This window comes from Fukomys damarensis, unplaced genomic scaffold (genome assembly GCF_012274545.1).
Source record: "Fukomys damarensis isolate Sample0158 unplaced genomic scaffold, DMR_v1.0_HiC HiC_scaffold_11, whole genome shotgun sequence".
Classification (NCBI taxonomy): Eukaryota; Metazoa; Chordata; class Mammalia; order Rodentia; family Bathyergidae; genus Fukomys; species Fukomys damarensis.
Genome location: NW_022900923.1, coordinates 10,112,770 through 10,137,871, shown reverse-complemented (window position 1 = coordinate 10,137,871; position 25,102 = coordinate 10,112,770). Strand labels below are relative to the sequence as shown.

Sequence of the window (25,102 nt, the reverse complement as noted above, 5' to 3'; positions counted from 1 at the left end):
TTGTCAAATTTTCTCCTTAAGCTGTTCAGGCAGGGCTCACAGCTCTTGGGTGCTGGGATGAGAGGTGCACACTTCCAAGCCTGTATGGAAGCACTAACACATGTTCTCCTCTAAGTGTGCTTTCTCCATATCATAGATTTTCACAAACTGCATTTTCATTCTCATTTAGCTAACAGTATTCTTTATTTTTCTGGAGCTTCTTTATTTCTCCTGTTACTTAGAAGTGTGCAGTTAAATCTGTAAGGATTTTATAGTTTTACAGCTATCTTTTTGTTACTGATTTCCTCTCATTCCACTGTGACAAACTAATTCATTTCCTTGAATAGATAAATAACCAGAAATGGGACTCTGGCTCATGTGACGCCTTACTTTTAGTTTTTCGGGGAGCTTCCATGCTGTTCACCCTGATAGCTGTGCTTTCTCCATGTGTTTTCAGCGGTGTATAATGGCTCCTGTTTCCTCAGCTCCTTGCCAGCATTTGTTACTCTTTTTAAGTAATAGCTGTAGTCACCGTGGTTTCTGTTTGTATTTCCATGATGACTAGTGATGCTGAGAACTTTTTCAGGTACTTGTTGGCCTTGTGTTTACCTTTTTGGAGAATGTCTGCTCAGATCACTTGCCCATTTTAATTGGGTTATCTGAGGGTTTTTATTGTTGAGTTTTTTGAGTTCCTTATATATTGTGACTGTGAATCCCTTGTCAGATTAAAAGTGTGCATAAACTTTTTCCCATTCTATAAGTGACTTTTTTCAGCCTTTATTACTTTTAAGGTTTTTGGCTTATTCTTTCAATATCTGTGACCCCGTTTGAACATTATTCTGCATTTCTGTCCTAGATTTGAAGTTAGAACCTTTTAGTATTTATCATTTTTCTGTATATTTAGTGTTTAGCCCTCTCCCTGCGTGGTGTGTGTGTCTGTGCGTCTCTGTCTCCCCCTCCTTTTCTGCTCCTCTTCCGTCTCCCCTTCTCTCTCTCTGGGGGTAGGTGCTGGTGATTGAACCTGGCATCTTATACATTCTAGGCAGATGCTCTGCTAGTGACTCCTAGCTATTTTTTTAATTAACCTTTCATTTTATGAGATAACATTCACCCTTTAAAGTATGCATACATTTTAGTGGTTTTTAGGTTATTCACACACTTGTGCAGCTATCACCACTAATTTTAGAACACTTTGGATTCTTAATTTCTTCTTGAAGATCCAAGTTTTTTTCTGATATCATTTTTTTTAGTCTAAAGAATTTATCATTTCTTTTTTTTAAGGACAGAATTACTAATTTATTTTCCCTCCATTCTCTTAAAACTTTAGCTCCATGAGGTAACAGGCCAGACTTACAGAACAAGCTTTTTGCAGGTTTAACCATTTTACCAAATAATATGATTGTCTAGGGTATTTATATCCCAATTTCTAAACCAGTTACAATTTTGTTTTTTCTCAGGTCCTAATTGGAATCAAACAACCCAGACACTGGTAATGTAATCAAGACAGCATTTACCGTTTCTGTAGTGCCCTGCTGAACACTCCATGTTCCCAAAAGATTTCTTACTGAGAGACGTTTAAGTGTCATCCTTTCCAAGACAGCCAGTCAACCAGCTCTGATTTCTTGACTCAAAATGAGGAGTTTCTCATTCAAGGAACCATTTAATACTGAGCTACTCCTCTCAGTCATCAACAAATTCACCATGATGTGCTGCACCCCGACTTGGTTCTAGTTTCTTCAGCACTTCCTACATGTAAAAGACAAACTTCCGCACTCCTTAGAAATTCCCATCATGACCTGGGAGCCTGGGGAAAAGAAATGGCTTTTTTGAAGTTGGGGATTCTGGGAAGGGCAGAGACTCACTTTGGAAGCCTTAAAGGAGAAAAAAGAAGTTCTTTCCTGTTCTTCTATGAAAATACTTGTAGGCCAAGACCAGAAAGTCCTGGTGCTGAAATTCTGTTATACTGTTTTCAGTACATTCGGACTTATATTGCTCTTTACTTTCTTCTCCTGAGTGTGGGTTCACGGTTTGGTAGAGGTATGTTAAGAGGTAGTCATGGGGTGAAGAGGAAATAAAGTTTACATCTAGTAGCACCTCATTTCCATCTCTACATTTCCATCGTTCTCCTGGGGAGGAAGCCCAGGGCCTCTTACATGCTACGCAAGTGCCCAACACTAAGCTGTTTCTCCAGCTGGATTCCTGTCTGCTTGGATATCTTGTAGTACATCAACTCCAGTGTTACCGTCAGTGTTCGTGAAAGTAGCCCTTCTGACTAAGCCCTGCACATTGTGTTTGTTTTGATATCAAAAAGAAAGGCTCAACCCACAACTTCTGTTGAGCTAGTCATTAGGGAAAATGCACACAACTTCCAGCATCCCAAGTCCTTTGCCTCTGGACCTGGCTTATGAAATCGTCCCATCAGCTCTGGTCCACAGAGCTGAGGACGGGTGTTGGGGGTCCTGACAGCAGGGTAAGGATGGCCCTGGCTGCCAGCCTCAGGACAGGCAGCTGGAACACTGCTGTGAGAGCTGCTTGTGTCAGGGGTCACCGAGGCTGGATTCTCTCAGGAAAAGGCAGCATGTCTGCGGAGCAGGCCCTGCAGAAGGTCTCTCTGCAGTCCTTACACACATTCTGTCCATCTGTAGGGTGAGACTGCAGCCTGTGACTTCCTTCTGGGGGATTTTTTAGTTTAACATTTTCCTCTTGAATTTTGTGCCTCTCATCTGTGTTGGGGTCTGGCTAGTGCAAACCCTTGCCTGGCAGGCTCCTACTGTTCGGTAATCTTCCTCTTTCCTGTTTTAGTTCTAACTTAAGCTGGTAATGCGGCCTGGTCAGCTCCTCCACGTCCAGCTGCAGAGTACTGATCTCATCCCTGGAGTCCGTTTTGAAGAGCCCGTTGTCCACAGACTGGCGGCCTTGCTCAGCCTGGCGCAGTCTTTGTTCCATGATGGTAGCAGCCATCTGATTAGTCTTCTCTTCCAAACTGTGTCTCCTCCTTTGAATGTTTTCTAGCTTCACTCATTGCTTGCCTGTCGGCAGTTCTGTCTTGCTTAGGAGCCTTCCTATGGGATTCCAGTATGTAGGCACTTTGTCCTTTAATGCATTCCATTTCTTCTTGTAAGGTAATAATCCTATGGTTTGCAAATGCAAGCTCCTCTGTCAGTTCAGTGTTGGGTTTGTCTAATGCGTCTACTTTTGCCTGGAGGTTATTTACTGCAGCATTCAGATGTCTGTTGAGTTCTTCCACATGGTTCTTCTGGTCCAGGATTGAAGTAATGTGACCGTCCCCTCCCTAGCTTTGCTGAGATACATGGAAAAGTCGGTAACTCCAACCCAAAAGTCCCACTCTTCTCCTTTCATGCAGAAATTAGCATCATTGGCCTGCAGCCCCACCAACAGGCCAGCAATCATAGCTCCTTCCTCCATCAGGACAGCATTTGGTTCATAGAATTCACTTCAAAATTCCTTTTTATTGATTAGAGCTTTCATATATTCTGAAAGTTTCTTTTGCATGAATACCAAACCACTCTGCCTACTGATGTCTTCAGTCCTGGAAGATCTTTAACACTTGCTGCTATCTCTGCAGCTTCTGCAACAAGTTTTTCTACCAGTTCTTGATGTCCCCAGAAGGATTTATTTTGTCCAAGAAGTTTTCTTGGCTCTCAAGCCGTGCTTCAGACATTGTCCCATCACCACAAAGAACTGCGGTCGGGGGGCACAGTCAGAGTCCAGAGCCCTGCGCAGGCTCAGCGCTGATTCAGTGAAGCCCTTGATGCTCAGCTTGGCCATGTTTATCAGCTTCATGGCTCCTTATCCCTGAGATACTTGGAGTGGTGCCCTCGAGGTGGCGGAGTCTTCCAGGCGCGTGGGGGCTGTGGCGGCTGGCGGGCTGCAAAGCCAGTGGCGTCCTCACCAGATACAGCAGGAAGATGGGGGCAGTCACCAGCGACCCCCGGCTCCCAGCACCGAGCTGGGAGGCCTGCGGGATATGTACCGCGACTCCCATGCCTGCACCGGACAGCGGTGTGGCCTCAGCCAACCTCTCGTCCCCAGCCACCACCCCCTCCTCTGGCGCCCCGCCCTAGCTGAGCAGAGCGCCCGGCCCCAAGAATTTATCATGTCTTACAGCTCAGCTGGCAAAAAAAAAAAAAAATGTTTGCTTTTATCACACTGTGTCTTTATTCTGCTCTGATCCGCGAAGGGTATTTTCACTGAATATAAAATTTGAATTGATACTTTAATGAGTACCTATTTAAATATTTTCTTATTAGCTGTATATTTCCTGGCTGTTTTCGAGATATTTGTGGGCGGGGGGCGTTGAGGGAGAGTTGAGAGGGAGATGGGTTTTGTAATAAGGCACCTTGAGTCATCTGAGCCATATTTCCCAGAACTGGAGTTTGTTGGGTGAGATTTTCGTGGGAGATTTTGAGGATAGGAGCAGCATCTCCTCTTAGCTCATTCATGTTCCATTAGTTTATCACGTTGAAATGGGGTGGTGGTCAGGCCTGCATCTTCCTGTGCGCCCCTGAGTGGCCTTTTAGCCTCTCCAGGTCCTGGCTGTAGTGTGCTGAGCTCTTAAACAAGACCCTGGCTTTTGCAGCGTTCACACATCAGCAAGGTTGGAGCCAGGAAGGCTGACGTGGCATTCACTTTGCCCTTGTGGCTCTACCTGGTGCTTTGGGGTTCTCCTTCGTTCTCTCCCTGCTGTTCTTGCACATTCCTTCTCTGCTTACTGCCCTATGAAGTCATACCCAACCTTAAACATGAAGATAGCGGCCTACAAGTCGGCGACCCCTTTGTGTCACGTCTCTCCAGGATTTACTCATCGTTTGCCCATGTCCTTGCCATTGCTAATCTGAGACAGCAGTCAGTGTCTGCTGCACTGCTGATGCTGGGTGGTGCTGATGAGCGAGCTGCAGGAGGGAAAGAAAGGAGGGTGTTTAGGGAAGAGAGTGGCTCGTCCATACGCACTGCCATCTTAGCAGTAGCAGTGTCTCTACTACCTGCTTTTCAAAAGGCTCCGTGTTTCACAAATGAGAGCCTTTTCCCCTTAACTTCTGAAAGCACGCCAAGCATAACTGAGGTCTTCAAACAGTGGAATGTACCTGTGGATGCTGTGAACAGCATCACCCGCCCCCAGATGAACAGTTAGTACACTGAGCACTTGTAAAGTTGTTTGTTTCATTCTATTTTCTATATTGCGACAAGATCTTGCTGAGTTGCACAGGCTGGCCTTGAACTTGTAATCCTCCTGCTGCAGTCTCCCATGTAGCTCCCCAGGATTACAGGCACAGTTGTTTTTAAATGAGAAACTTTATTTTAAAAAATTTTTAAACAAAATATGAGTTTAGATTTCTTGGAATTACTTTTTAAACAGTAGAAATCGTGTGCAAGTTATGTTAACAATCCCTTCAAAATTTTGTCAGGGAAAGATGTATGTATTAATGAAATGGTGTGTGGCATAGCTAAAATATTCATTTTAAGGGGTGCAACATGTACAGCAGTTACATAGTGCGTTTCTTGAGCCACCTGCTACTTTCTTTTCAGTAGGATCAAGGTGAACAGTATGAACTTCCAGTTACTGTTGTGTGGTTTTGTGTGAATGAAGTACAGTGTACTTATTAGAATTTTTGGTTTTATGCCAAGAATGTGTGGATATGGCAAAGCTTAGCCTGTCATATAATTAATGTATACTCTTGCTTTTCCAATACGTGTATGTGTATATGTGCATATGCATACGTGTTTTGTTTTCATGAAAAATAGAGATTAAACCCGAGTCTCCACCTAGGTTTAGTATTCTGTTGTTTCAAAGAGGGGAAAGTTACAGCCTCAGATTGCTATCTGTGACAAATCTAAGTATTCAGTAGTGCTGACAGTTTTCGTTGCAGATGTGTATATCCAGGTGTGGTGATACCGAAGCATAATGGTGGACAGCCACACTTTCAAGGTAATTAAGGCACCCTGAGCACTGTGTCAACCTTCCCTGAAAGTTTCAAGTCCTGCTCTATATTTCTTAAGTACCTGAAATTGAAAACAGAAGAAAGGGGCCGGGGATTTAACTCAGTGGTTCGGTGACCTGTCTTGCAAGTGCAAGGACCCGAGTTCAATCCCCGGTACCACCCCCCAAAAAAGAAAAGAAAACAGAAGAAAGAATACAGGTACTTTTTTTTAACAAGTGCTTTGTTGCTGAGAAAGGTCTTTCGGAGACTCGAGTGTTCGTACACTCATGCTGCTAGTCCAGCCGCAACAGAAACCTCAAATCTGACTCATTCTGACAAGATTAAGAGAAGCCTTTCTTTCTGTTCTTTCACTTCCGTTATCAAGAGACACAGATACTTACTTTTCAAAGGACAGTGAATGATAGAGTGACTTGGTAGCGTTTAAGATTTGGTAGCAGGTCAGTGTGGAAAGGACTTCCGAGGCTACAGATTTGCTGCCATTTTGTAGACCTGAGATTGCAAGGCAGTTGCATCTTGATTCCATGTCAGCTTTCCATGACTGTCACAGCTTTCCAGTTCAGCTTTTTGTTACAGGAATATAATATCTAAGGTAGGTAGTCAGCTTAAGAAGAAAAAAAAGATTTATTTGCCTCCCACAGTTGGCCATGTTCCTTTAGCATCTGTGGTAAGGAAATACCTTAGGGCCAGAGTTAGGCAGAGCAAGCTACTTAACTCATGATGGCTAGGAGGTGAAAGAGAGAGAGAGAGATCATAAGCCCACCTTCTCCTAGGGCTCACTCCAGTGTTCTAAAGCCTCCCATTAGGCTTAAAGATCCCACCTCTTACAGATTCATTCCCCGCCTTCCAGTAACAGCAAAGAAAGCTCTGTTCCACATACAATGCTTTTGTTGAGAAGATACGTTGATTTTGCAATTAGTAGCTTCGTACTGAGTGGCACATAAAAGCTTAGATTTGTAGTTGTATTGATAGGGTTCTGCAGCAAAGTGGAGTTAGTAGCAGCTGTGTAAGGGATTTTAAGATCAGAAGCAGATGGTCCGTACTCACCATATATGTACTGGAGAGTCACAGGGTCCAGTAGCACCTCAGTACAGAAACTAGAAGCCACACAACAAAAGGGATAAAGATACAGTGCCATTCTGGGAGCTCACTGGAGAGCTACTGTTAAGAGTCTGCATTGAAAGGCTGAAGAAACTGGAGTCTGATGTGCACAGATGATGGCAGGAACAGAATTTGTACTTGCTCAAGCGGAATGGAGCTTTTCAAACACAAGCCACTGCTCCTTTCTTCCCTTTCATTCCCGCCAGACTACAAACCTATTGGATGGTGCCACCCACAGTTAGGTGGGTCAGTTTGCTGTCCTAGATACAGCTGTCTGAAATCCCCCACATCTGGTCCCTGTTTCGGCCAGAAGGGAGTTTTACAAATCTGCTGGCCATCTCTCAATTCAGTCAAGTTGCCAGTTGTAGTAGTTACGCATTACTTTTGTCAGTACTTTATCATTTCTAAATGGGAGTTCACATACTGCCAGTTGATGCAGGAGTGTTGTGAGAGGTGTGACCAGGGGAAAGGGCAGATGAGATGAATGTAAAGCTTCAAGCCAAGGTAGAGGATTTTATGTGACTGTTCTGGGGCTGCTGTAACAGTGCCACAGATTGGGTGGATCAAAGCTGAGAAATCTGTTTTCTCACATTCGTTGGTGGTTGGAGGTCCAGAATCAAGGATTGCTTCCTGTTGAGTCTTCTTTCCTTGGTTTGCTGTTGCTCCTTTTCTCCCTGTGTCGTCGCCCTGTCTTTCCTCATAGTTGATGTGTACCCATTACGTTCGGATTCCTCCTCCTCATACCAAGGGCATTTTCAGGTTGCCTCCTCTTAGTGCAGTCGCCTCCTCAGAGGCCTCACATCCAAATACAGTTTCGGTATGAGGTACATGGGGATTAGGCCTTAAACATAGGAACAGGAGACACAAGATGCAGCATGTTTTCTGTTGCTTCAATGTCTAGTTTCCAGATTTGTGATGAAATCCAGAATTTAGGCATCCCTGAAGACTTACGTGGGAATGCATCTGTTTGTTGCAATATTTTACAAGTTATACACACAGCGTTCTCCACAAAGATCTGCTTTGCTCTGCAGATGTTTATATTTCACTGAATTGTCCTCTTCTGCCTCTGTGGGGGCTGAGAGAGAGAGGATAATGCTTGCAAGTTGGGTATCTTGACTTTGGCTGATGTTTGGTAAAACAATCAAAAGCAAAAGCAGTTTTACTAATAAAATTACACACATAAAACCAGTGTGTTTTAAAAAGTCATGTAGAGAGCCAGGGATTTAGCTCAGTGGTTCTGCCACCTGCCTTGCAAGTGCAAGGTCCTGAGTTCTATTCCTGGTACCAAAAAAAAAAAAAAAAAAAAAAAAAAAAATAGACCAAAGACCTGGATTTTGCTCTCTCTGTTATTTGTATAATCTTTGGGAAATCATTTCACTACTGTCTGATTTAATTTCCTCATCCCTAAAAGATAAACTACATCAAAGTGATAGAAATGAGAGCAATTCTGTAAATTTTAAAGGATTCAAATAATTTAAAGCATATTGCCTTTGAATGAAATGCAATTTAGAGTTAAAACAGAAAGCTACATTGAAAGTCTCCAAATGTTTAGACACAATTGAAGAGAATCTATAAAGAAAAGGAAATATGTGTAGTTGTATGATAAACATTTCAAAGGAAATTTGTAATACTAGATGCGCATATCAGAAAAAAAGAAAAGTCTAAGATCATGACCTGCACTTCTCTCTTGAGACAAGAAAAAGAGCAAATTAAGCCTACTGCAAACAGAAGAAAAGAAGTAATAAAGACTTCAACAACAGTCCCTGAGATAGATAACTAAAAATAATAGAGAAAATTGATAAAAGAAAAAAAATTCTTTAAAATTGATACATTTCTAACCTGGCAGCCAAAAAGTGGGAAGAGAAATTATCATGAAAGTGGTAATACCACAACAGGCTCCATAAGTATTAAGTGGGTAACGTGAATATTATGTATAACTCTAGGCAAGTAAAGTCAACAGTTTAGCTGAAATGGACAAATTTCTTGAAAGATGCAGATAACCAAGAAGAAATTGATATGACCAGAAGTCATAAATGGCTCTCTGTCTGTTAAATGAATTATATTTGTAGTTAAAATCTTTCTCATGATGAAGACTCCTTTCCCACAGGGCTTCAGTTAGTTCTGCCAAACACTTTAGGAATAGTATCAATTGTATGCACATTTTTCCAGAATATTGAAGATGAAAGAATGTTTCCCTGTTTGTTCTTTGAAGCTAATAGTAACCTGATACCAAAAGCAAACATAGATATAAGAAAACTATAGACCAATTTCCCTAATAAACATCTATGCAATAATTTTATATGCAAAAATTATTCATATAATTTTTAAAAATTCAAGAAAAAATACAGGGAAATAGTGTATTATTATGAACTAGAATTTATTCTAGGAATGTAACACTGATTTAAAATAAATTGTATTTAAAAATAAATTGCCATAATTCACCATAGTAACAGACAAAGAAAGAAATTAGATGTAGAGGGAAAAAAGTCAAGAAAGTCCAGTATCCATTTATACTTTTAAACAAAATACTTTCCAGTAAATTAGGAGGAGGAAAATTAGTCAACTTGATAAAATGTATCTAGAAAAACTTTCTAATATCTTAATGGAGAAAGAAAAGCACTTTCACAAGGCAGAGATAGTCACTTTGTTGTTTAACAATATAGTAGAAGATTGAGCACTATAGTAAAACAATAAAAAATGTTTACAGATTATAAAAAATAAGATCTCATTTCCATAAAATACGAATATGTAGAAAATCTAATGGGAACTATCTAAAGTTTAATCAGTTTGTTGCTTGATACAAGATAAATATACAAAAGATTGAATACAAAAACTATTTCAATGAGCTATAATAGAATAAAAATGCCATTTTAAATAGTAAAAAATGTATATATAAAATACCTATACGTCTGCCAGCAAATGTGAAAGACCTTTATAGTGAAAAATAATGTTGCTGAGAGTAATTACTGATGCTGTGAATAAATGGAGAGAGATATGCATGGATTAGAATGGATACTTCTAAGATGTTTATTTCTAAATTGATATATAAATTCAGCACAGTGCTAATCACAGTCCTAACAGACTGTTTTGTAGAAATTGACAGGTTGATTATAAAATTCATAGGGAAACACAAAAGTCCTAGAACAGATAAAACAACTTAAAAAATAATAAAGTTGGAAGACCTACACTGCCTTTGGGACTTGCTGTATTAAGCCATAGCACAAGCCTGTATTGTCAGTTGACTTTCACTACAAGCACAGTGACATTTCAGTTCACCACACAGTGCTAAAGTCAACATCCAAAAGGGAAAAACAATCCCCACCATATATTAACTGCAAGACCACAGCCCTAAAATTTAAAGCCTTTGACAGGAAAACACTGTGGTATTGGGTTATAAAAAAAAATTTAGAGCAAAAGCAGATCCAAAAGAAGAGAAACTGATAAATCAGATTTCATCTAAATGAAGAACTTGTTTTCTTCAAAAGTGCTATAAAGAGAATGAAAAGTTTTAAACTGGAAGAATATGTACAAGTTACAAACCTGACATAGGACGTGCATGTATATATAAGTAAAAACATTTTTGTAAACATAATGACATAAAACAATGGTCAAGAGTTGAACAGACATTTCACCAAAGAAGAAATAAACTCATGAAAACACTTAGCATCATTATTCACAAAGGAAATGTGACTTTAGACCTGCGGTGAGGTACCACCGTGGTGGGAGGTTTAACATCGAAGACTAGGCCACGCAAGCATTGGGGAGGACAGAAAGCAGGCAGGGCAGCTGTCACGCGTGGTTAGCCTGCGGGAAAGGGAGCCACTTTTGGAGCTAGTTGAGTGTCTTCTTGAAAAGGCGTACATATACCTTCCATAAGAGCCAGCCATTCTACTCTTTGCTGTTGATCCAAAACAAATTCATACAACGGTTGTCCATGAAGATTTATAGAAGCTTTGTTTGTAACAGCCAGAAATGAACCAGCTCCGATCAGATGGCCGTGCATGGTAAGTTGTATTACTTAACAGCGCAGCCCAGTAACATGGAAGAGCTCCTGATGCGTGCAGTGATACGGATGAATATCAGAAGTAATCATGCAGAATGAAAGAAACTAAAGAGTACATATATGGGATCCCACTACGTAAATTTCTAGAAATTAAAATTCTAGAGTCCTAGAATTCTGCAAATAAATCTGTATGACAGAAAACATTTGTCATTGTCTGAAGAATATGGGAAATGGGAAAGAGGATGGAAATGTGTGAGTAGTACTGGGCATGTGGCACAGTGAAGAGCACTTGCCTGCACTTACAAGGTCCGGGGTTCAGTCCCTGGCAGTTGAAGAAGGGGAAAAAGACACAAGGGCACAAAAAGACCTGTTTCATAATTCCGTATTGGGAGTGAGATATAAAAACGGGAGAAATTTGTTGAAAAATAAAGGGGCTAGAAAGTGACATGGAGGGTAACCGTTCAAAATCCAGAGTCAGGAAAGTCCTTGGTACTGACCTAGCATTTGAACAGAGACTTTAAACTCCCCTGTAATATTTTGAAAACCGTCTTAAAATGTGCTTCAGCATTTAAAGTTGTAGTTGACCATTATCTTTCTTACCTGAAAGGACAGTGGCTTTCCCCTAACTTGAAAACAAAGTTAGATTTATTATTTTAGAAGGGAACAGATGGTAAAGTGTGGGACACGGGAACAAAACCTGATCTCACTGCCCGGCAGAGGCCAAGTCCGGCTGAGAGGATGCAATGGGCCACCCTGACTAGAAGGGCGAAGGGCTTGCGGGGACACAGCTGCAGAATGGTGAGTCAGAGGACTTGTCATTCTTACAGCTGGAGTCCTAGTGTCCCAGTTCCAAGCCCGTAGGGGCAGTTGTGTCCATTTTCTAAACATGGAACTCCTTGAGCTGTGTATCCCTTCCGGTGTTCTCTGTGTGCGCGTGCGTGTGATCTGGTGAAAAGAACACATCTATTCTGAGCGGAAAGGCATTGGCCATGTCCTTTCACCCTGACAGAGCAGCCACAGGAAACCACAGCAGGCTTCCACTCTTCTAGCGGGAAAATGAGCTGGAGTGTTGATCAGCGGCCATGTTACCAGCTGGAAACAGGCTGAATTTGGTTCCATCCCCAAAAGAGGGCCGGCTCATGACAGAGACCAGAGTAACTATGCCCTGGGGAAGCAGGAAAAATGGCAAAAAAAGAGAAAAAAAGGCAGGGGAATTCAGAGTGTTTCATAATATGTGCCGTAAACTGAAGTGTGGCTCTTTATTTTGAAAATGTGCTTTTAACTGCTCACTCCCCAACTTTTTAAACTGTAATCTGTCCAGAGAATAATTTAGAGGTGTTTTGCCTTATGAAACATAAATTTGCCAACAGTGCATGAGGAGATCCATTAATCTGAGGCCAGTTGTGTATTTCTGTTTCTGTAAAATTTTTGGAAAGTGTGCTGATTTCTGTCCATGTGCTATTTTCCTGTTGCTGTGACAGTTGTATTCTGTTCCGAATGATGCTCGTCAGAGCAGGCCTTCTGACTCCTGGTCTCAGCCTGGGCATCCTGTGCTCAAGCAAACATGCCGGCATTCAGTCCCCTGAGGCCCAGGCCCTCTCCGCGCCTAGCTCCCTACCCCTCGCACCCTGTCATCCCAGAGAAGTTGCTCTGAATCTCTTTTTGGTCACAGGCATCTTTGAGGATCCAGGAAAAGTTGGAAAAACTTTGCATGTGACTTCAGAGGCTCCTCTGAGGCCCTGCTCCTGGGCAAGGCAGGCAAGAGCACCTGTCTCAGTTATGCAGAGCTCTTCCAAGGGCAGAACTAGCCTTCTGCCTGTGACCTAGGGAATAATTGTTACATTGTACTTGTAATCCAGGTGTTAGCGCTCACACCTATCATCCCAGCTACTTGGGAGGCTGTGGCAGGAAGATGAGACCCTGGCTATGAAAATGAAGAGGGGCTAAGGATGTAGTTCATTGGCAGAGGGCCTTGGGTTCAGTTTTCAGCCACAGGGAGGGGAAGACCTTTGTATTTGTAATGTTAGCCTTCTTCAGCTAAGCACCAGGAAGGGAGGAGAGGAAATCCAGCAGGGTGACCCTTTTGCTCCACTCGGGAGAGCCATGTTTTGTCACAATCATTGCCTTCCGTGTGATGCTGCATGTGTTTTGTTGCCAGACAGAAGTTTCCAGCATTCTCCTACCCTACCACACGGCTCTTCATTGTTCTTTTTCACATCGATCTCTCAGATTTCACACAGAGAAACCAAGACTTCACTGTTGTGTCTTTAGACTGTTGACTGAGAAGCCGAATACCATGTCTGCTTTACACAGTGACTCAGCCTTTATTTGGTGTTTTTCTTCCTCGGTTTTAACCTAGAAATGAATTTCCCTAAATCGGAATCCGTTAACAGCTCTTTTCCTTTCTTCGTACAGCTTGTACCTCCTTTTAAGCCTCAGGTAACATCTGAGACCGACACCAGATATTTTGATGAAGAATTCACAGCTCAGACTATTACAATAACACCGCCTGAAAAATGTAAGTAGACGGTGACTGATAACATTCTAAAGTAATTGAAGAAAACAGTCTGTGTAAAAATGTCTCTGTCTTTTCAAGGTCAGAGTCCAGTGACTTTTATTCTGTCCAATCTAAGATTGCAGAGCTCCCAGTGTGAATATATCAAAAGGCAGGCACGAGAAAAGCTTTTCTGGGCAGAAAGAAATGACGTGGAAAACAGTTGTAGACCAAGTTCCAGCCGTTAGTCCTTCTCCACCCTGCTTCAGAAGCTCTTCTGACATTAGCTAGAAAGATTCTGAAATGCAGCCCCTTTCCTGGCCCTGGCTTCGTTCCGTGTCACCTTCAGAACCGCGCTGGTTCTGGGCTTCCCCGTACTGAATATTTTAAAAATCCATTTTAAATAGAGTCGCCCCTTTTGAATTAGCATTCTCTTAAGCACCCTCCGAAGACATAATTTCATTTGCTCTTTATAATGATGCATTTAGATTAAAGCTCTGTTAAGGTACGTGTCCATGCACACTTCAGATTATACTCTCGGCCCCGTGTTGTGAGAAATACATGCATCAGAGGTCTTTAATGAAAGAAGAAGTTATCAGATGTAACTTACGGACATTCTGTGCTGACAAGGTGTGTGTCTGCCGTTGATTTAGGAATGAGGATAGGATGGAGTTCAGGGTGATACCAAGAGATAGCTGAAAGGATTCTTTAGGGCACACATCTGCGGCTTACGTGGTAACGTCGTGTTTGTGCTTCTCTCCTTTTCCTTTGTTTCTCCACTTCTCTGCTCATGGGTTGGTGGTGCTGACACACAGTGGCCATGTGACTGACACTAGTGAAATATGTGGTCCCAGTCAGCAGTTGGATGTTTCAAGATAGACAGGCGTCTTCTGGACTCAGCCTGGGTCCATGGCTTCGCCTCAAGGAGACTGTGAGCAGCCCTGCGCCTGGTGCTTCTGGGCAGTTCTCTTTCTTTCCTTTTTTAGATTTGCGAAAAGTTGTTAACATTTTCATTTTGAAGGCACAGAAGTTGAAACCCAGAGAGAAATTGAATTGCCAAGGTCCCATAGTTAGTGGCAGCCGCAGCTCGGAGCCGGCAGACCAGCTTGGCAGTGCCCAGGCTAAGTTGTGAAATGTCAGTGTGTGGAAGGGGTAGTGTGCCATCGCTGAGAGCCAGGCTGTTGGGAAGCCTGTGGGTCCTAGGCACAGGGCTGAGAGCCATCTCAGTGGAGTACTGGATGTGGGCCCCAGGAGGGTGTTCCAGTGATTAGTGCGGCCACTGGGTAGCTCCCACTGTGGAGCAGTTGCTGGGCCTGGCCTTTGGATAGAACCCCAGTTGTGATCAGGCCGTCACTCCCCAGCTTCCACCCTTCCCTTGGCTCCCCTCACACCTGCGTCCAGATTCCCCTGGCCCACAGCCGTACACGGGCCTGTCTGCCTCTCTGGCCGCTTCCCGTTCTATCTCCTCCCACTGCCCCGCACACCAGCGACACCTTGAACCCACCACACCTCACTGTGCCTTGGGACTGTGGTGTTTCCTGTTCCCTCTGCCTCCAGTGCTCTTTGTCGAAGATACTTGCATGCACAGCTCCTTGTTCAGCTCTCACCTTGAGAGCCCCTTCCTCGGAGAACTGCCTTTGACGGCCAGCTGAGGAGCAGTGCTGCCCAGCCATGCCCCTCTGTGCTTATCCTTTACCTGCACGCCTTTCCCTGCTGATCGTTTTTCTGGTTCATTATTTTCTTGTTCTGCCACTAGGACTCAGTAACTCTGAGAAGAAGATCTAGTGTATCTGAACCCCTGCTGGCCCAGCTCCTGGCTCAGCGGAGGTTTTCGGTGAACACTTCCTAGAACACAGCCAGAAGTGGTAGGCTGGGAGGAAGCACCTGGGAGTCTCCTTAGGATAGCTACTGACTTTGGAAGCCATCAGAATAGATGGACTCGGTGAACAAAAGGTAGTGAGTGGATGGTTTTACTTCAGAAAGTTAAAAGTAAAATCCCAGTTTGGGGGCCGGGGATTTAGCTCATTGGTTCTGCCACCTGCCTCACAAGCACAGTTCAATCCCTGGTACCAAAAAAAAAAAAAAATCCCAGTTTGGGAGGCAGAGTACAGGTGGACTCGGGCCCCTTGTCCATCTCTTCCACTCATTAGCTCTGGGATGCGACAGGTTACTTCGTCCCTTAGAAGAGGGAAGAGTAGGGCTGGATAATTTCTAGGAGCTTCTGTTTGTCCTGCTGTGCTCCTGAGAAGCCATCTCTTTGAGAAGGACATCCAGAATTCTCCAAGCATGACCACTCCTAATTTCAGTGTCATCCCAAAACCAGAGTAACCAGTCCATGCTGTTGGTTTTTCTGTGATCTGTTACAGAAGGGTGACAGGCAGTCCAATGTGATGAATCCGTAGCCCAAAGGTATAGGTGGGGGTGGAGGGCTGTGGGAAGGGACTACCTAGAAATGTAGGCCAGAAAGACCACATCAAACCAGCTCATAAATTTACTTGGGCACAAGTAAATTAAAGTAGAAATTGTCAGAAGCACCTCCATAGCTGGTCAGTGGCTGTTTTATGAGTGATTTGAATTTAAAGTGCTGTCATGGACAGGGAGTATCTGAATCCTTCCTTCACTTGCATTCCCCTCATGATTGTCTGGTTAAGAATTTTCACTCATGTGCAGAGCTTCTGTAACAAGACTTGGTGTTTGAAGATGCCTTAAGTCCCCTCAGTACTGTTTCTAGCACACAGTTTGAACCTAGTCCTCAGCTTCATTATTAACAGTGTAAAAGTCATCCATCATGTCACACACAGCAGAATGTGTATTTCAGACACAGGTCATGTGAAAAGCTGGGGGCGGGGCCCACTGTAGAGAAGACTGGGTCCACAAGAGCCCAGGCATTGTGGTGACTCCCAGCGGGTGTCAGACCTTGCTGTGGCCCTGGCCTGTGGAACGCTGTCTTCCGCGGGTATCACAAATGGCACATGGCCCTGCAGAGCTCCTGGGCCCTGGACGGTTCGGGAGTGTGGCCCCGCAGGACCAACCACACTGAAACCTGGGTAGGGCAAGGAGAGCCAGCCCCACCCTGTGCCCCACCCTGTGCAGGCTGCTCTGCTCAGCTGCGGCTCAGCTCAGCAGGGCGCTTGTGGCACCAGAGGCCAGGGCTCCCTGGCGCCCATCTGTGCCTGGTCGGGGCAGTGGTTTTCAGTTTGACATTCCCTGGACAGAGCCTGGATTCCCTTAGGGGGCGCATAAAGGAAGTCAGGCCTCAGGCTGTGGTTATGGGAGCAAGGTCAGGTTTTCTGCAGCTCGGAGGAGCGGTGCTGTAAGAAATGGCCCTGACCACTCACAGGTCCGGGCTTTGTTCCTGGATGTCCACAACAGGCTGTTCACTGGCAGGGCAGTTATCTTCCCGCGTGCCACCTTGCTTTTATAAAACAGAATGCAGTTATTTTTTAGAACAAATCAGCAGTTAAGAAAAGCAAAATGTTCCATTTTCTACAAACAGCTGCAGAACATGCCAGATTGTCCTCACTGGTGTTAATTAATTGAACAGATTTTGGAATGTGTTGTCTTTCGTTATATCCATTAATGGTCCTCTGCCTTCTTAGAGAACATGAGCATTTCTTTGAGATCTGGGAGCTTTTACTGCCATGTAATTACATTTGTTCACTGCTCTAAGAAAACTGGGTACTTGATGCTGCTTGGATCCAGACTTGGACTTGGCTGAGGACAGGGTAGATCATTCTGTACCTCCGTCCCGACGTGCTGTTTCTAGTGTAGTGCGCGTCGTCGTGCTTGTCATACCTGTGAGGCCCCTTCGCAGAGGGGAGCTGCTCACAGCTGCGGGCCCAAGTCAGGAATCGGCCCCTCACCACTGCCAGCCCTGGGGAGACGGAGCCGCTCTGAGCATGAGATGGCAGTGGCTTGGAAGGACATCTGGGGATGGGTCCTCCAGTTTATCTGTGACGCTTAGATTTCTTCCTCGTGATAAATGGGTGGATCTGTTACTGAAGTGACGGCAGAGGCTGCCTTAATCCTCAGCTGGTGTGCCAGGCGGGGCTTCCTCCACAGGAAGGCCAGCGCTGCAGCTCGGAGAGCTGCCTCGGAGGCCCCGGAACCGGCTGAGGCGGGACAAGCACTGGGCTCCCCACATGTGTTGTCCGGGGCTCACTGTGTGTTTGCTGTGCAGAAACACTCAGCAAAACAAAGCTGTTCGTGGGGAAAACTGTTTCTTTGCGATGTGATTGGCACCTGTCAGAATCTGCGCACACAAGATTTCAGCTGCTTTTTCTCTAGAGAGGCTTTACACTGTGTAACTCCACAGCGATTGCCGTCGTCCCTGAGCGCCTATGGCTCTGTGTGCCTGGAAATTCTGCCGGAGGCATTGACCTCAGGGCTGCGTGTTAGCTGGACGTGGAGGCAGAGCCTTCCTCTGGCCTCAGCCTGTGCCGCTGCTGCCTGATGAGTGGATAAGTCCTCCTCCAGTGACATTGGAGGTCACAAACTCTGGTCAGTTGAAAATCTTCTACATTAGCCAGAAAAGATGACTAATAAGAAAAGAAAGGAAGGGACATGTTCCTTTGCTCTTCAGATGGTGCAGTGATCTTCTCTAAGGCGTGACAGGGTCATTGCACAGTGCGGCAGGTCTGGTCTCTTCTTGTGCTCTTCACATGAAATTGGTGCTCTCTGGAGAGGCTGGAAAATTAAAAGAGTAGCAGTGAACCCCTTTGTGGATCTGAGGAAACACTTCCTGTGCTTGAAGACAGAAGTTTTAGTATCTGACAGGCTCACTTGCTGTGGTTGCAGGACAGCATACAGTTGAAGGAGCTGGGGGTCAGGTGGGAAAGACAACACGAGCCACCAGCAGTACTTACGTGACCTTTGTGTTGGGCAGATTGTACCATGGGTGGTACAAACATCTAATCACATTTATCAGTCTTTTTACTAATGCAGTTAATGAAAAGCCACCTGATGGGCCAGTCATGTGTGTACTGCCGGTGGCTCAAGTGCCCAGCAGGGAGACATGTGAATTATGGCCCCTCATGAACATGTTAACGCAGAGCACTTCCCCCTGGATGGGGCAGGGAGCCAGGCAGCAGGAACTCTGATTCGAGCTCTGTCTGCCGGGCCTTTGTGGGGCTTCACCCAGAGCAGTGACAGGGAGGTGTCTTGTCTGAGGGGCGCTTCCTGACTTGCACGTCGTTGCAGAAGTGACAGGAAGAAGAGCAGTGTGATCATTTGTGATTTTTTTGTTTGTTTGGTTGGTTTTTTTGTGGTATAGTGGACCCTTGAGTTATGACCAGCCTGATATATGAACAACTTGGGTTATGACCAGAATTTTAGTTTTAATTTACAAGTCTTGAGTTAGGACCCAAATGCCAGCTGCTTGTGCTTCCAAATGGTTTTGGATACAGATTTAACCCTTGGAGAGTTCTGGAAGGAACCTGACAGCATCTTTTCCTATATGGGGTTGAGAAATCCTGGGCCAGAGTCTCTCTCAGGACACAGAGATCTGCCTGTGTACGGGAGAGAGACTGTGAAGGCTGTGGAGAGGAGCCTGAGCCTTCAGTTGACCACCTTGAGTTACAACCAGCTCTTAGGGATGAATTGAGCTCGTAAGCCAAGGGGCCACTGTACTGGAGATTGAGTCCATGGCCTGCGCACTGAGCTACTCTCCAGATCCCTTTATTTGGAGACAGTCTCCTTAAGCATTAAGTTGCCCAGGCTGAGCTCAGACTTGCACCCATCCTGCCTCATGAAATGAAAGTTATTAAAGATTGTTCCTTATTAAAAATTGTTTCTTCAGTAGTATTTTTAAAGTTTTATTGAATCTTAACATTTTGATGTCTTAGAGATGATTTTATAGTATTATTTCATCGTAGATTATGTTTATGAAAAGCAGATAACTTGTAAAATATAATTACTGCATGTTTTATTGATAAACATGTTTATGGGAGCTGAATTCCCTATTAATCCTCTGATGTTAAAAATTTAAAAATAGACACCACACATAATGTTGCAAAAAATAAAGATAAAATTAAAATAGCTGTTTCTCGCCCACAGACGATGAAGATGGTATGGACTGCATGGACAATGAGAGGCGGCCGCATTTCCCTCAGTTTTCCTATTCTGCAAGTGGACGAGAATAAGCCTCTCTCATTCTGCTCCTTCACTGTCACCTTAGATTTATCACTGAACATGATTCCTGGACAGCACCGCCAGTCCTCACTCTCACAGACAGCAGGGCACCTTCCGACCTCCCAGACCGGCCCAGGTCTCCGCCCCTCGGCACCTCTCACCCCATGAGAACACACGTACACAGACGCACTCCCGTTTTTGTTTTTGCATGAAATTGTATCTCAGTCTAAGGTCTCAGGCTGTTGCTGCTACCGTCTTACTATTATAGCAACTTAAGGAGTAAGTTTACTGTCTGGGGAAGTCTTCAGCCCACCGTTGTTCACTTGTGCACCAATTGGCATCTTAATCTTTGAGTTTTTTGTTTTTGCCTAACAGTGAAGGGTAAATGAGATACACTGGTTCTAGGTACATTTTTTTAACTTTTTAGAAGATAAATCAAAAACTAATTAGACTAAGAAGATTTAGTTTCTATATCCGAACAAGCAACTGTGGGAGGGTGGTGATGCGTTTATGCACAGGTTTCGTGAAGTGGAAAGTAAGTGTGTGTCGCTAAGATGTGGCTGGAATTTGTTAGGAAGCGTTGGAGAGGACCGAACAGCTGCTAAGATACACATACGTATTCTTAATTCCTGTTGGATACTGCAGAGGAAGCCCCGTATCACACGTGGACGTCCAGATGTCACGGGCAATCACGGGCAAGTGGACACTGTTCTACCGAGAAACAGTGTGTACACGGGATCAGTCACTCACAGGGTCTCAGGATACACTCTGCACCAGAGAGCATTTATTTCCCCTGTGCTTGGGAACCTTTTTCCCTTCTTGATATTTATCACCTCTGATGGCTGAAGAATGTAGACAGGTATAATGATCCTGCTTTCACCAAAATTGTACACCAAGGTAAACCAACAGGAGTTTGCCTTATTAGTTTTAATTTTTTTACTTTTTCAGTTCTAGGTGATTAGCTTTTTCTCAGATGTTAAAATTTTGAATGTCCTTTTATGATTTTGTTTATATTGCAGTAGTATTTATTTTTTAGCGATGAGAATCGTATGTCATGTTAGCAAATGCAGCTCCAACTTACATGGAACAGACTTGCTGCAGTTTCTTTTGGCCCATGTGCAAGGAATGTACACGCTGATGGGAATCATGCACTTTTTCTCCTGTGTACAAACAATTTGATAAGGCTTTGAATGGTACAGATGGATTAGAACTTGGCTTTGGGGGAAGAGATGCCATCATTTAACCCCTTGGTGCTGAAAATGAGAAAATCAGCTGTTCATTGCCAAGGGGTTAGTGAAACACATAGTTATTATGTTTGCTCACTTGAGAATTAAAATATTAGGGTGACCTGGCAACATAACGTAAGAAAATCGAGACCTGAATGATGTTAAGAAATGAACTTTACTTGGCAAAATGAACACATTGCAAGCATTTATGAAGTAGCTAGTAAAAGATAAAAGCCTGGTGTGTTTTTTCCGATCAAGGTACATTTATCGCTGAAATAAGCCATCAGGGAAAACAAAACAAAACAGAAAGAACACCTCTAGCTTTTCTTTTTCTGTACGTACTCATGTCTCCAGATCGCAGTCCTCCCTGAAAGGGGACATGTATGCAAACCTCACCTTTATCCTTCATTACTGATGATCTTCAGATTAAACCCTTTGGTGCTAGGAGCTGACATTTTCCAAAGCAGCCTGTGAAGTCCAAGGGGCAGGAGCCCTGGCTGTGGTGAGCAGGAGGGCGTGCGCTCCCTGGAATGATCGTGGAGATGTATTCTGGTTCAACTCTGACAGCTCCCAAACAGAAGACTGCATCGTGACATAGTATTAGATTGCTTTGTATGAGAGAGCAAGTGATTTCTAATAGGGTGAATCACATCCATATGCAGATGTCTTAGCCTCTTGACGCTGGAAGTGAGGATTTATAGCTCTGAAACCACTGCTGGTGGTGGGTGGGCCACTGGGACTGACCGGGGTTAAAGGGCATTTTATTAAGGCAGCTAAGACATACTCAGACATAGATTTTATCCTGATTTTTCATATTTCTACCTGAGTGACATTCATCCTTAGTGTTAAGTAGGAAGTTACAGTAAATGGTAGTTCATTCTTACATCTGTACATTAACTTTTTTTCACTTGGAATGATGTTGAAGGTTTCACAATAACGAGAAAGTAGACTAGAAGGTGTGTCCTTTAAGTTGTCTTGCATCCATTTTCTAAGAAAGAAACAGGTGAGAAGAGAGGTGAGACTGGCTGATGTTCAGAGCACTTGTTCCTCTGGAGGGGAAGCATGACACTGTACACTAAGCACATAGCTTTTTGTTTTGTTTTTTTCCCAAAAAAACAAAGTGATTTCCGTGACCTTGGCCAAGGATACTTGGTAAAGATTAATGACGGGCGTAGACAGTGCCCCAGGCTGGCCCCTCCTCACATCTGGCCCTCAAGTCCCCAGCCACACGCAGGGCCCTAGTCAGCCTCTCTGAGGATGTCGGTGTCAATGAAAGTGTGTTCTTGGCTTCGATTTCGAGAATCCCTCCCTTTACTCCCAGATCTGTCGTCTGGCATGAAGGCCTAAGACAGCATAGAAAGGCGTGCAGAGGGAAATTGTGACACTTCCCTGTGTCGCCCATAGCTGTAGTTCCAGATTCTGGCAGGTAGAACAGCCGGAAGCCTGGAATCATCCTATCCAAATACAGTTCCAACTTCGCAGACTCCAGCTAGTGCTGTTGGGAAGTTTGACCTCTTGTCACAAGACAGCCATCGTGGGGGAAATGTGCCCCTTCTGCTTGGGTTACTGGCAAGGGTTGCTCACAGCCTCGCTTTCTACACTAATTACACAGCATTATTCCAGTATGATTTCCATTTCCCACACCTGCTTTCTGGCTTCTCAAAGCAGACTGTTCTTGCGGGGCCACTCGCTTCTAGAGTACAAAAGTGAGGGCCTCCCTTACTCACTGCAGGGTCTGTTTACCATCCTCAGTGCACACACTTGCTGCTACCGTTTCTTCTGTCTGCAGTAGAGCTCCCTTACCTTGCTCCTGGTAGTGCATTACAGGCAAGCATGAAATGTAAAGTATTTATTTAAATAAAAAGAAAACCTCTAAATTGGTAATTGAATTACCTCCCTGTAGCTTTATAGTTTGTGACATTTCTTGACCTTGCTAGTTCTTTCATTAGATCTGCGAAAGATGTGGTCATCTGGTTAAGGATTTTAAGCAGACGCAACTATGAACCCAAGAAACTGTATTCGTATTATTGTTGGTCATACTAAATCTGTTTCTTTCCTTAAGTATATGACCCACAAGGATGTGAAATAACTACAGGAAACTGTTTTGTACACTGTCCATCCTTAGTATTTTTACACATATATGGTAGGGATGCACATCATTTCCCTTCGTACAGACAGCGTAAATAAAGCACTGTGTCAATCTGCTACTTCTCTGTTTGTTGTTGTTGGATGTGGTTCTGTAATCTCAGAAAATTAAATACTGTTTTTTGCTAGAAAAGGAAAAGATTTTTAACAAGCCCAACTTGGTATTAACCAATCCAGAATAAGATGTGATAGGAAAATATGTAAATTCGTAGCTTAAAAACCACCTGGGATTATTTTTTACTTCAGTAAAATGGCAATAGTGCAGTTACACAAACCTTGATGAAGGGCTACTTCCAGAGGGGAGACACTAGGCTCTCAGCAGTGGGATTAAGACATCTGCTGTGAAGCCAGGAACAGAGTAGGTCTCAGACCCAGGATTTGTTCAGGCCCTAATCATCTTCACAACAAATGGCTTAGAATCCTTAAGGAGTGTAGCTCATCATTGTTGTCTTCCTGATAACCTGTGGCTCTGCATACTTCCTTCGCAAGCATATATTTTGAATACTTCATGGCAGTTAATGAACTTAGGGATAATAGGTAATAGGTAGGGTGGCTGGACTGTAGTCTGATTTATGTTGACTCGTTCCGGATGGGGCCTTTTTCTGATTTTACCTCATAAAGCTACTGTTGTAGAACTTGGTTCTGCTCCTGTGACTCAACCAGAGAGCAGAATGGCTTTTGGGACCAGAGTCAGGCATCTGTGTGTCATACAGCCAAATTTGGGGGCATTCTTATGTGTGCTCTTCTTTCAAAACCACTGGGGTTGAAGATCCAGGAGGCTGAAATAAAAGTGACCTCTATAATTCTTTAAGGTGCTATTTTTAGAATATTGTATAATTTATTCACAGTATACCTAAAACAGAATTAAGGACAGTTAAAATATCCTATGTGACAGCCTCTGTCTGGCACATTTGATGGAGGGAAAACTTCTCTGTAGAAGTCCTGCTGTCTCAGGCTGAGCACTCGCTTGGCAGGCTCCACAGATGCGGGTGGTCCCTGTGTGGGTCGGGCCACCACCGCAAGCCTAGTGTGTGTCGCCCTGCAGGGCGAGGTGGCCCTGCAGCAGCACCTGTTGACCCGATGCCGGTGGGGAGCGGGCTCGGCCCAGCTGCAGCCATGCCCGTGGAGTTTCATTGTCCTCCTCAGATACCACAGAATTTTCAGTGTCCATTTTTATTCCTTTAGAGCATTTGAGGGCTTGACTGTGTATAGTAGAAATGCTATTTTAGACTAAAATATTGATCCATGTACAGATATTTGATATACTCTATAAGTAAATTTTCTAATTTCACTAAGTACATTTGTAGGCTCAAGTATTGCTGTGGGGGAAAAAAAATCTGACACCACCGAGCCAAAGATGCTTTTTTGTCTGTTTTCCTTTTGTTGTTCACAGAATGGAAAGAACAGTGCTTCCTGGTGTCTCCTGAATGTGCACACAGTAGTAGGATGACAAGTAGTGGATGTTGATGAAAGGCAAATAAAGATGAAGGATGGTGGGTAGATCATAAGGAGGGGAAGAAAACTGAATGAAGGAAAAAAGTTTGGTCCTTAATAGACTTTGGCCTATTTAAAATATGTGCCTTTTTGGTGTGTTTTGTTCATCACTACTACAAGATAAGGAGGAAACATTACAATTCAAGTCCTGAAAAAGTTCATTTATTAAAATTCCTGTGTATAATCAAGCATAAAAACGAGCATATCTAAAAACTGACTTCAAGCCATTTCTGAGAACATCCGCCAGGAGCAGCCCTCATCTAGGGTCAGACTCGGCTCCTTTCCGCAGCGCGGGCCAGAGACCCGCCCCACGCAGTCCGAGGTGGTGTCGCCCTGGGAAGGTTGTGGTGTGTTGGGGCATATTGAGTACAAATCGGATGAATGTAAATATCTCTTTGTAAATCATTTATTTCACTCTGTTTCATCCAGGTCAGCAATCAGATTGTGGCATGCTGGGTAACTGGAAAAAATGATAATAAAAAGTAAGTTTAAATAGATCATGTTCTTCAATGTGATTTTTCTTCTCATTTGCTGGTTTTAGTAACCTTTTAGTACTAAGTTTCTGATGATATAT

At 43.8% G+C, this 25,102-nt stretch overlaps 2 protein-coding genes and 1 pseudogene across 17 annotated transcripts in view; 1 reads left to right on the top strand and 2 right to left on the bottom strand.

The window, feature by feature from the left end:
* Akt3 (AKT serine/threonine kinase 3) overlaps window positions 1-24,644 on the top strand; it is a 265,681-nt gene extending 241,037 nt beyond the window's left edge. For 4 of the 5 annotated variants that reach the window (XM_010642597.3, XM_010642598.3, XM_010642602.2 and 1 more), the window contains 2 exons: window positions 13,456-13,558; window positions 19,589-24,644. In XM_010642597.3, the coding sequence (XP_010640899.1) occupies window positions 13,456-13,558; window positions 19,589-19,674 (189 nt within the window). In that variant the 3' untranslated portion in view covers window positions 19,675-24,644. Of the gene's footprint in view, window positions 1-1,436; window positions 1,911-13,455; window positions 13,559-19,588 lie in introns of those variants that run through there. The other variant, XM_010642601.3, reaches the window with a different exon arrangement.
* Window positions 2,945-4,082, bottom strand: LOC104875216 (annotated as a pseudogene).
* Window positions 24,645-24,922: 278 nt separating the features above from the next.
* The window catches only part of Sdccag8 (SHH signaling and ciliogenesis regulator SDCCAG8), a 200,243-nt gene continuing 200,063 nt past the window's right edge, over window positions 24,923-25,102 (bottom strand). For all 12 annotated transcript variants that reach the window (XR_002025980.2, XR_783991.2, XR_002025982.2 and 9 more), the window contains one exon: window positions 24,923-24,988. Coding sequence is in view for 2 of the 12 variants with exons in the window: in XM_010642586.2 (XP_010640888.1) it covers window positions 24,959-24,988 (30 nt within the window). In the remaining 10 variants the exon portion in view is untranslated. The remainder of the gene's footprint in view (window positions 24,989-25,102) is intronic.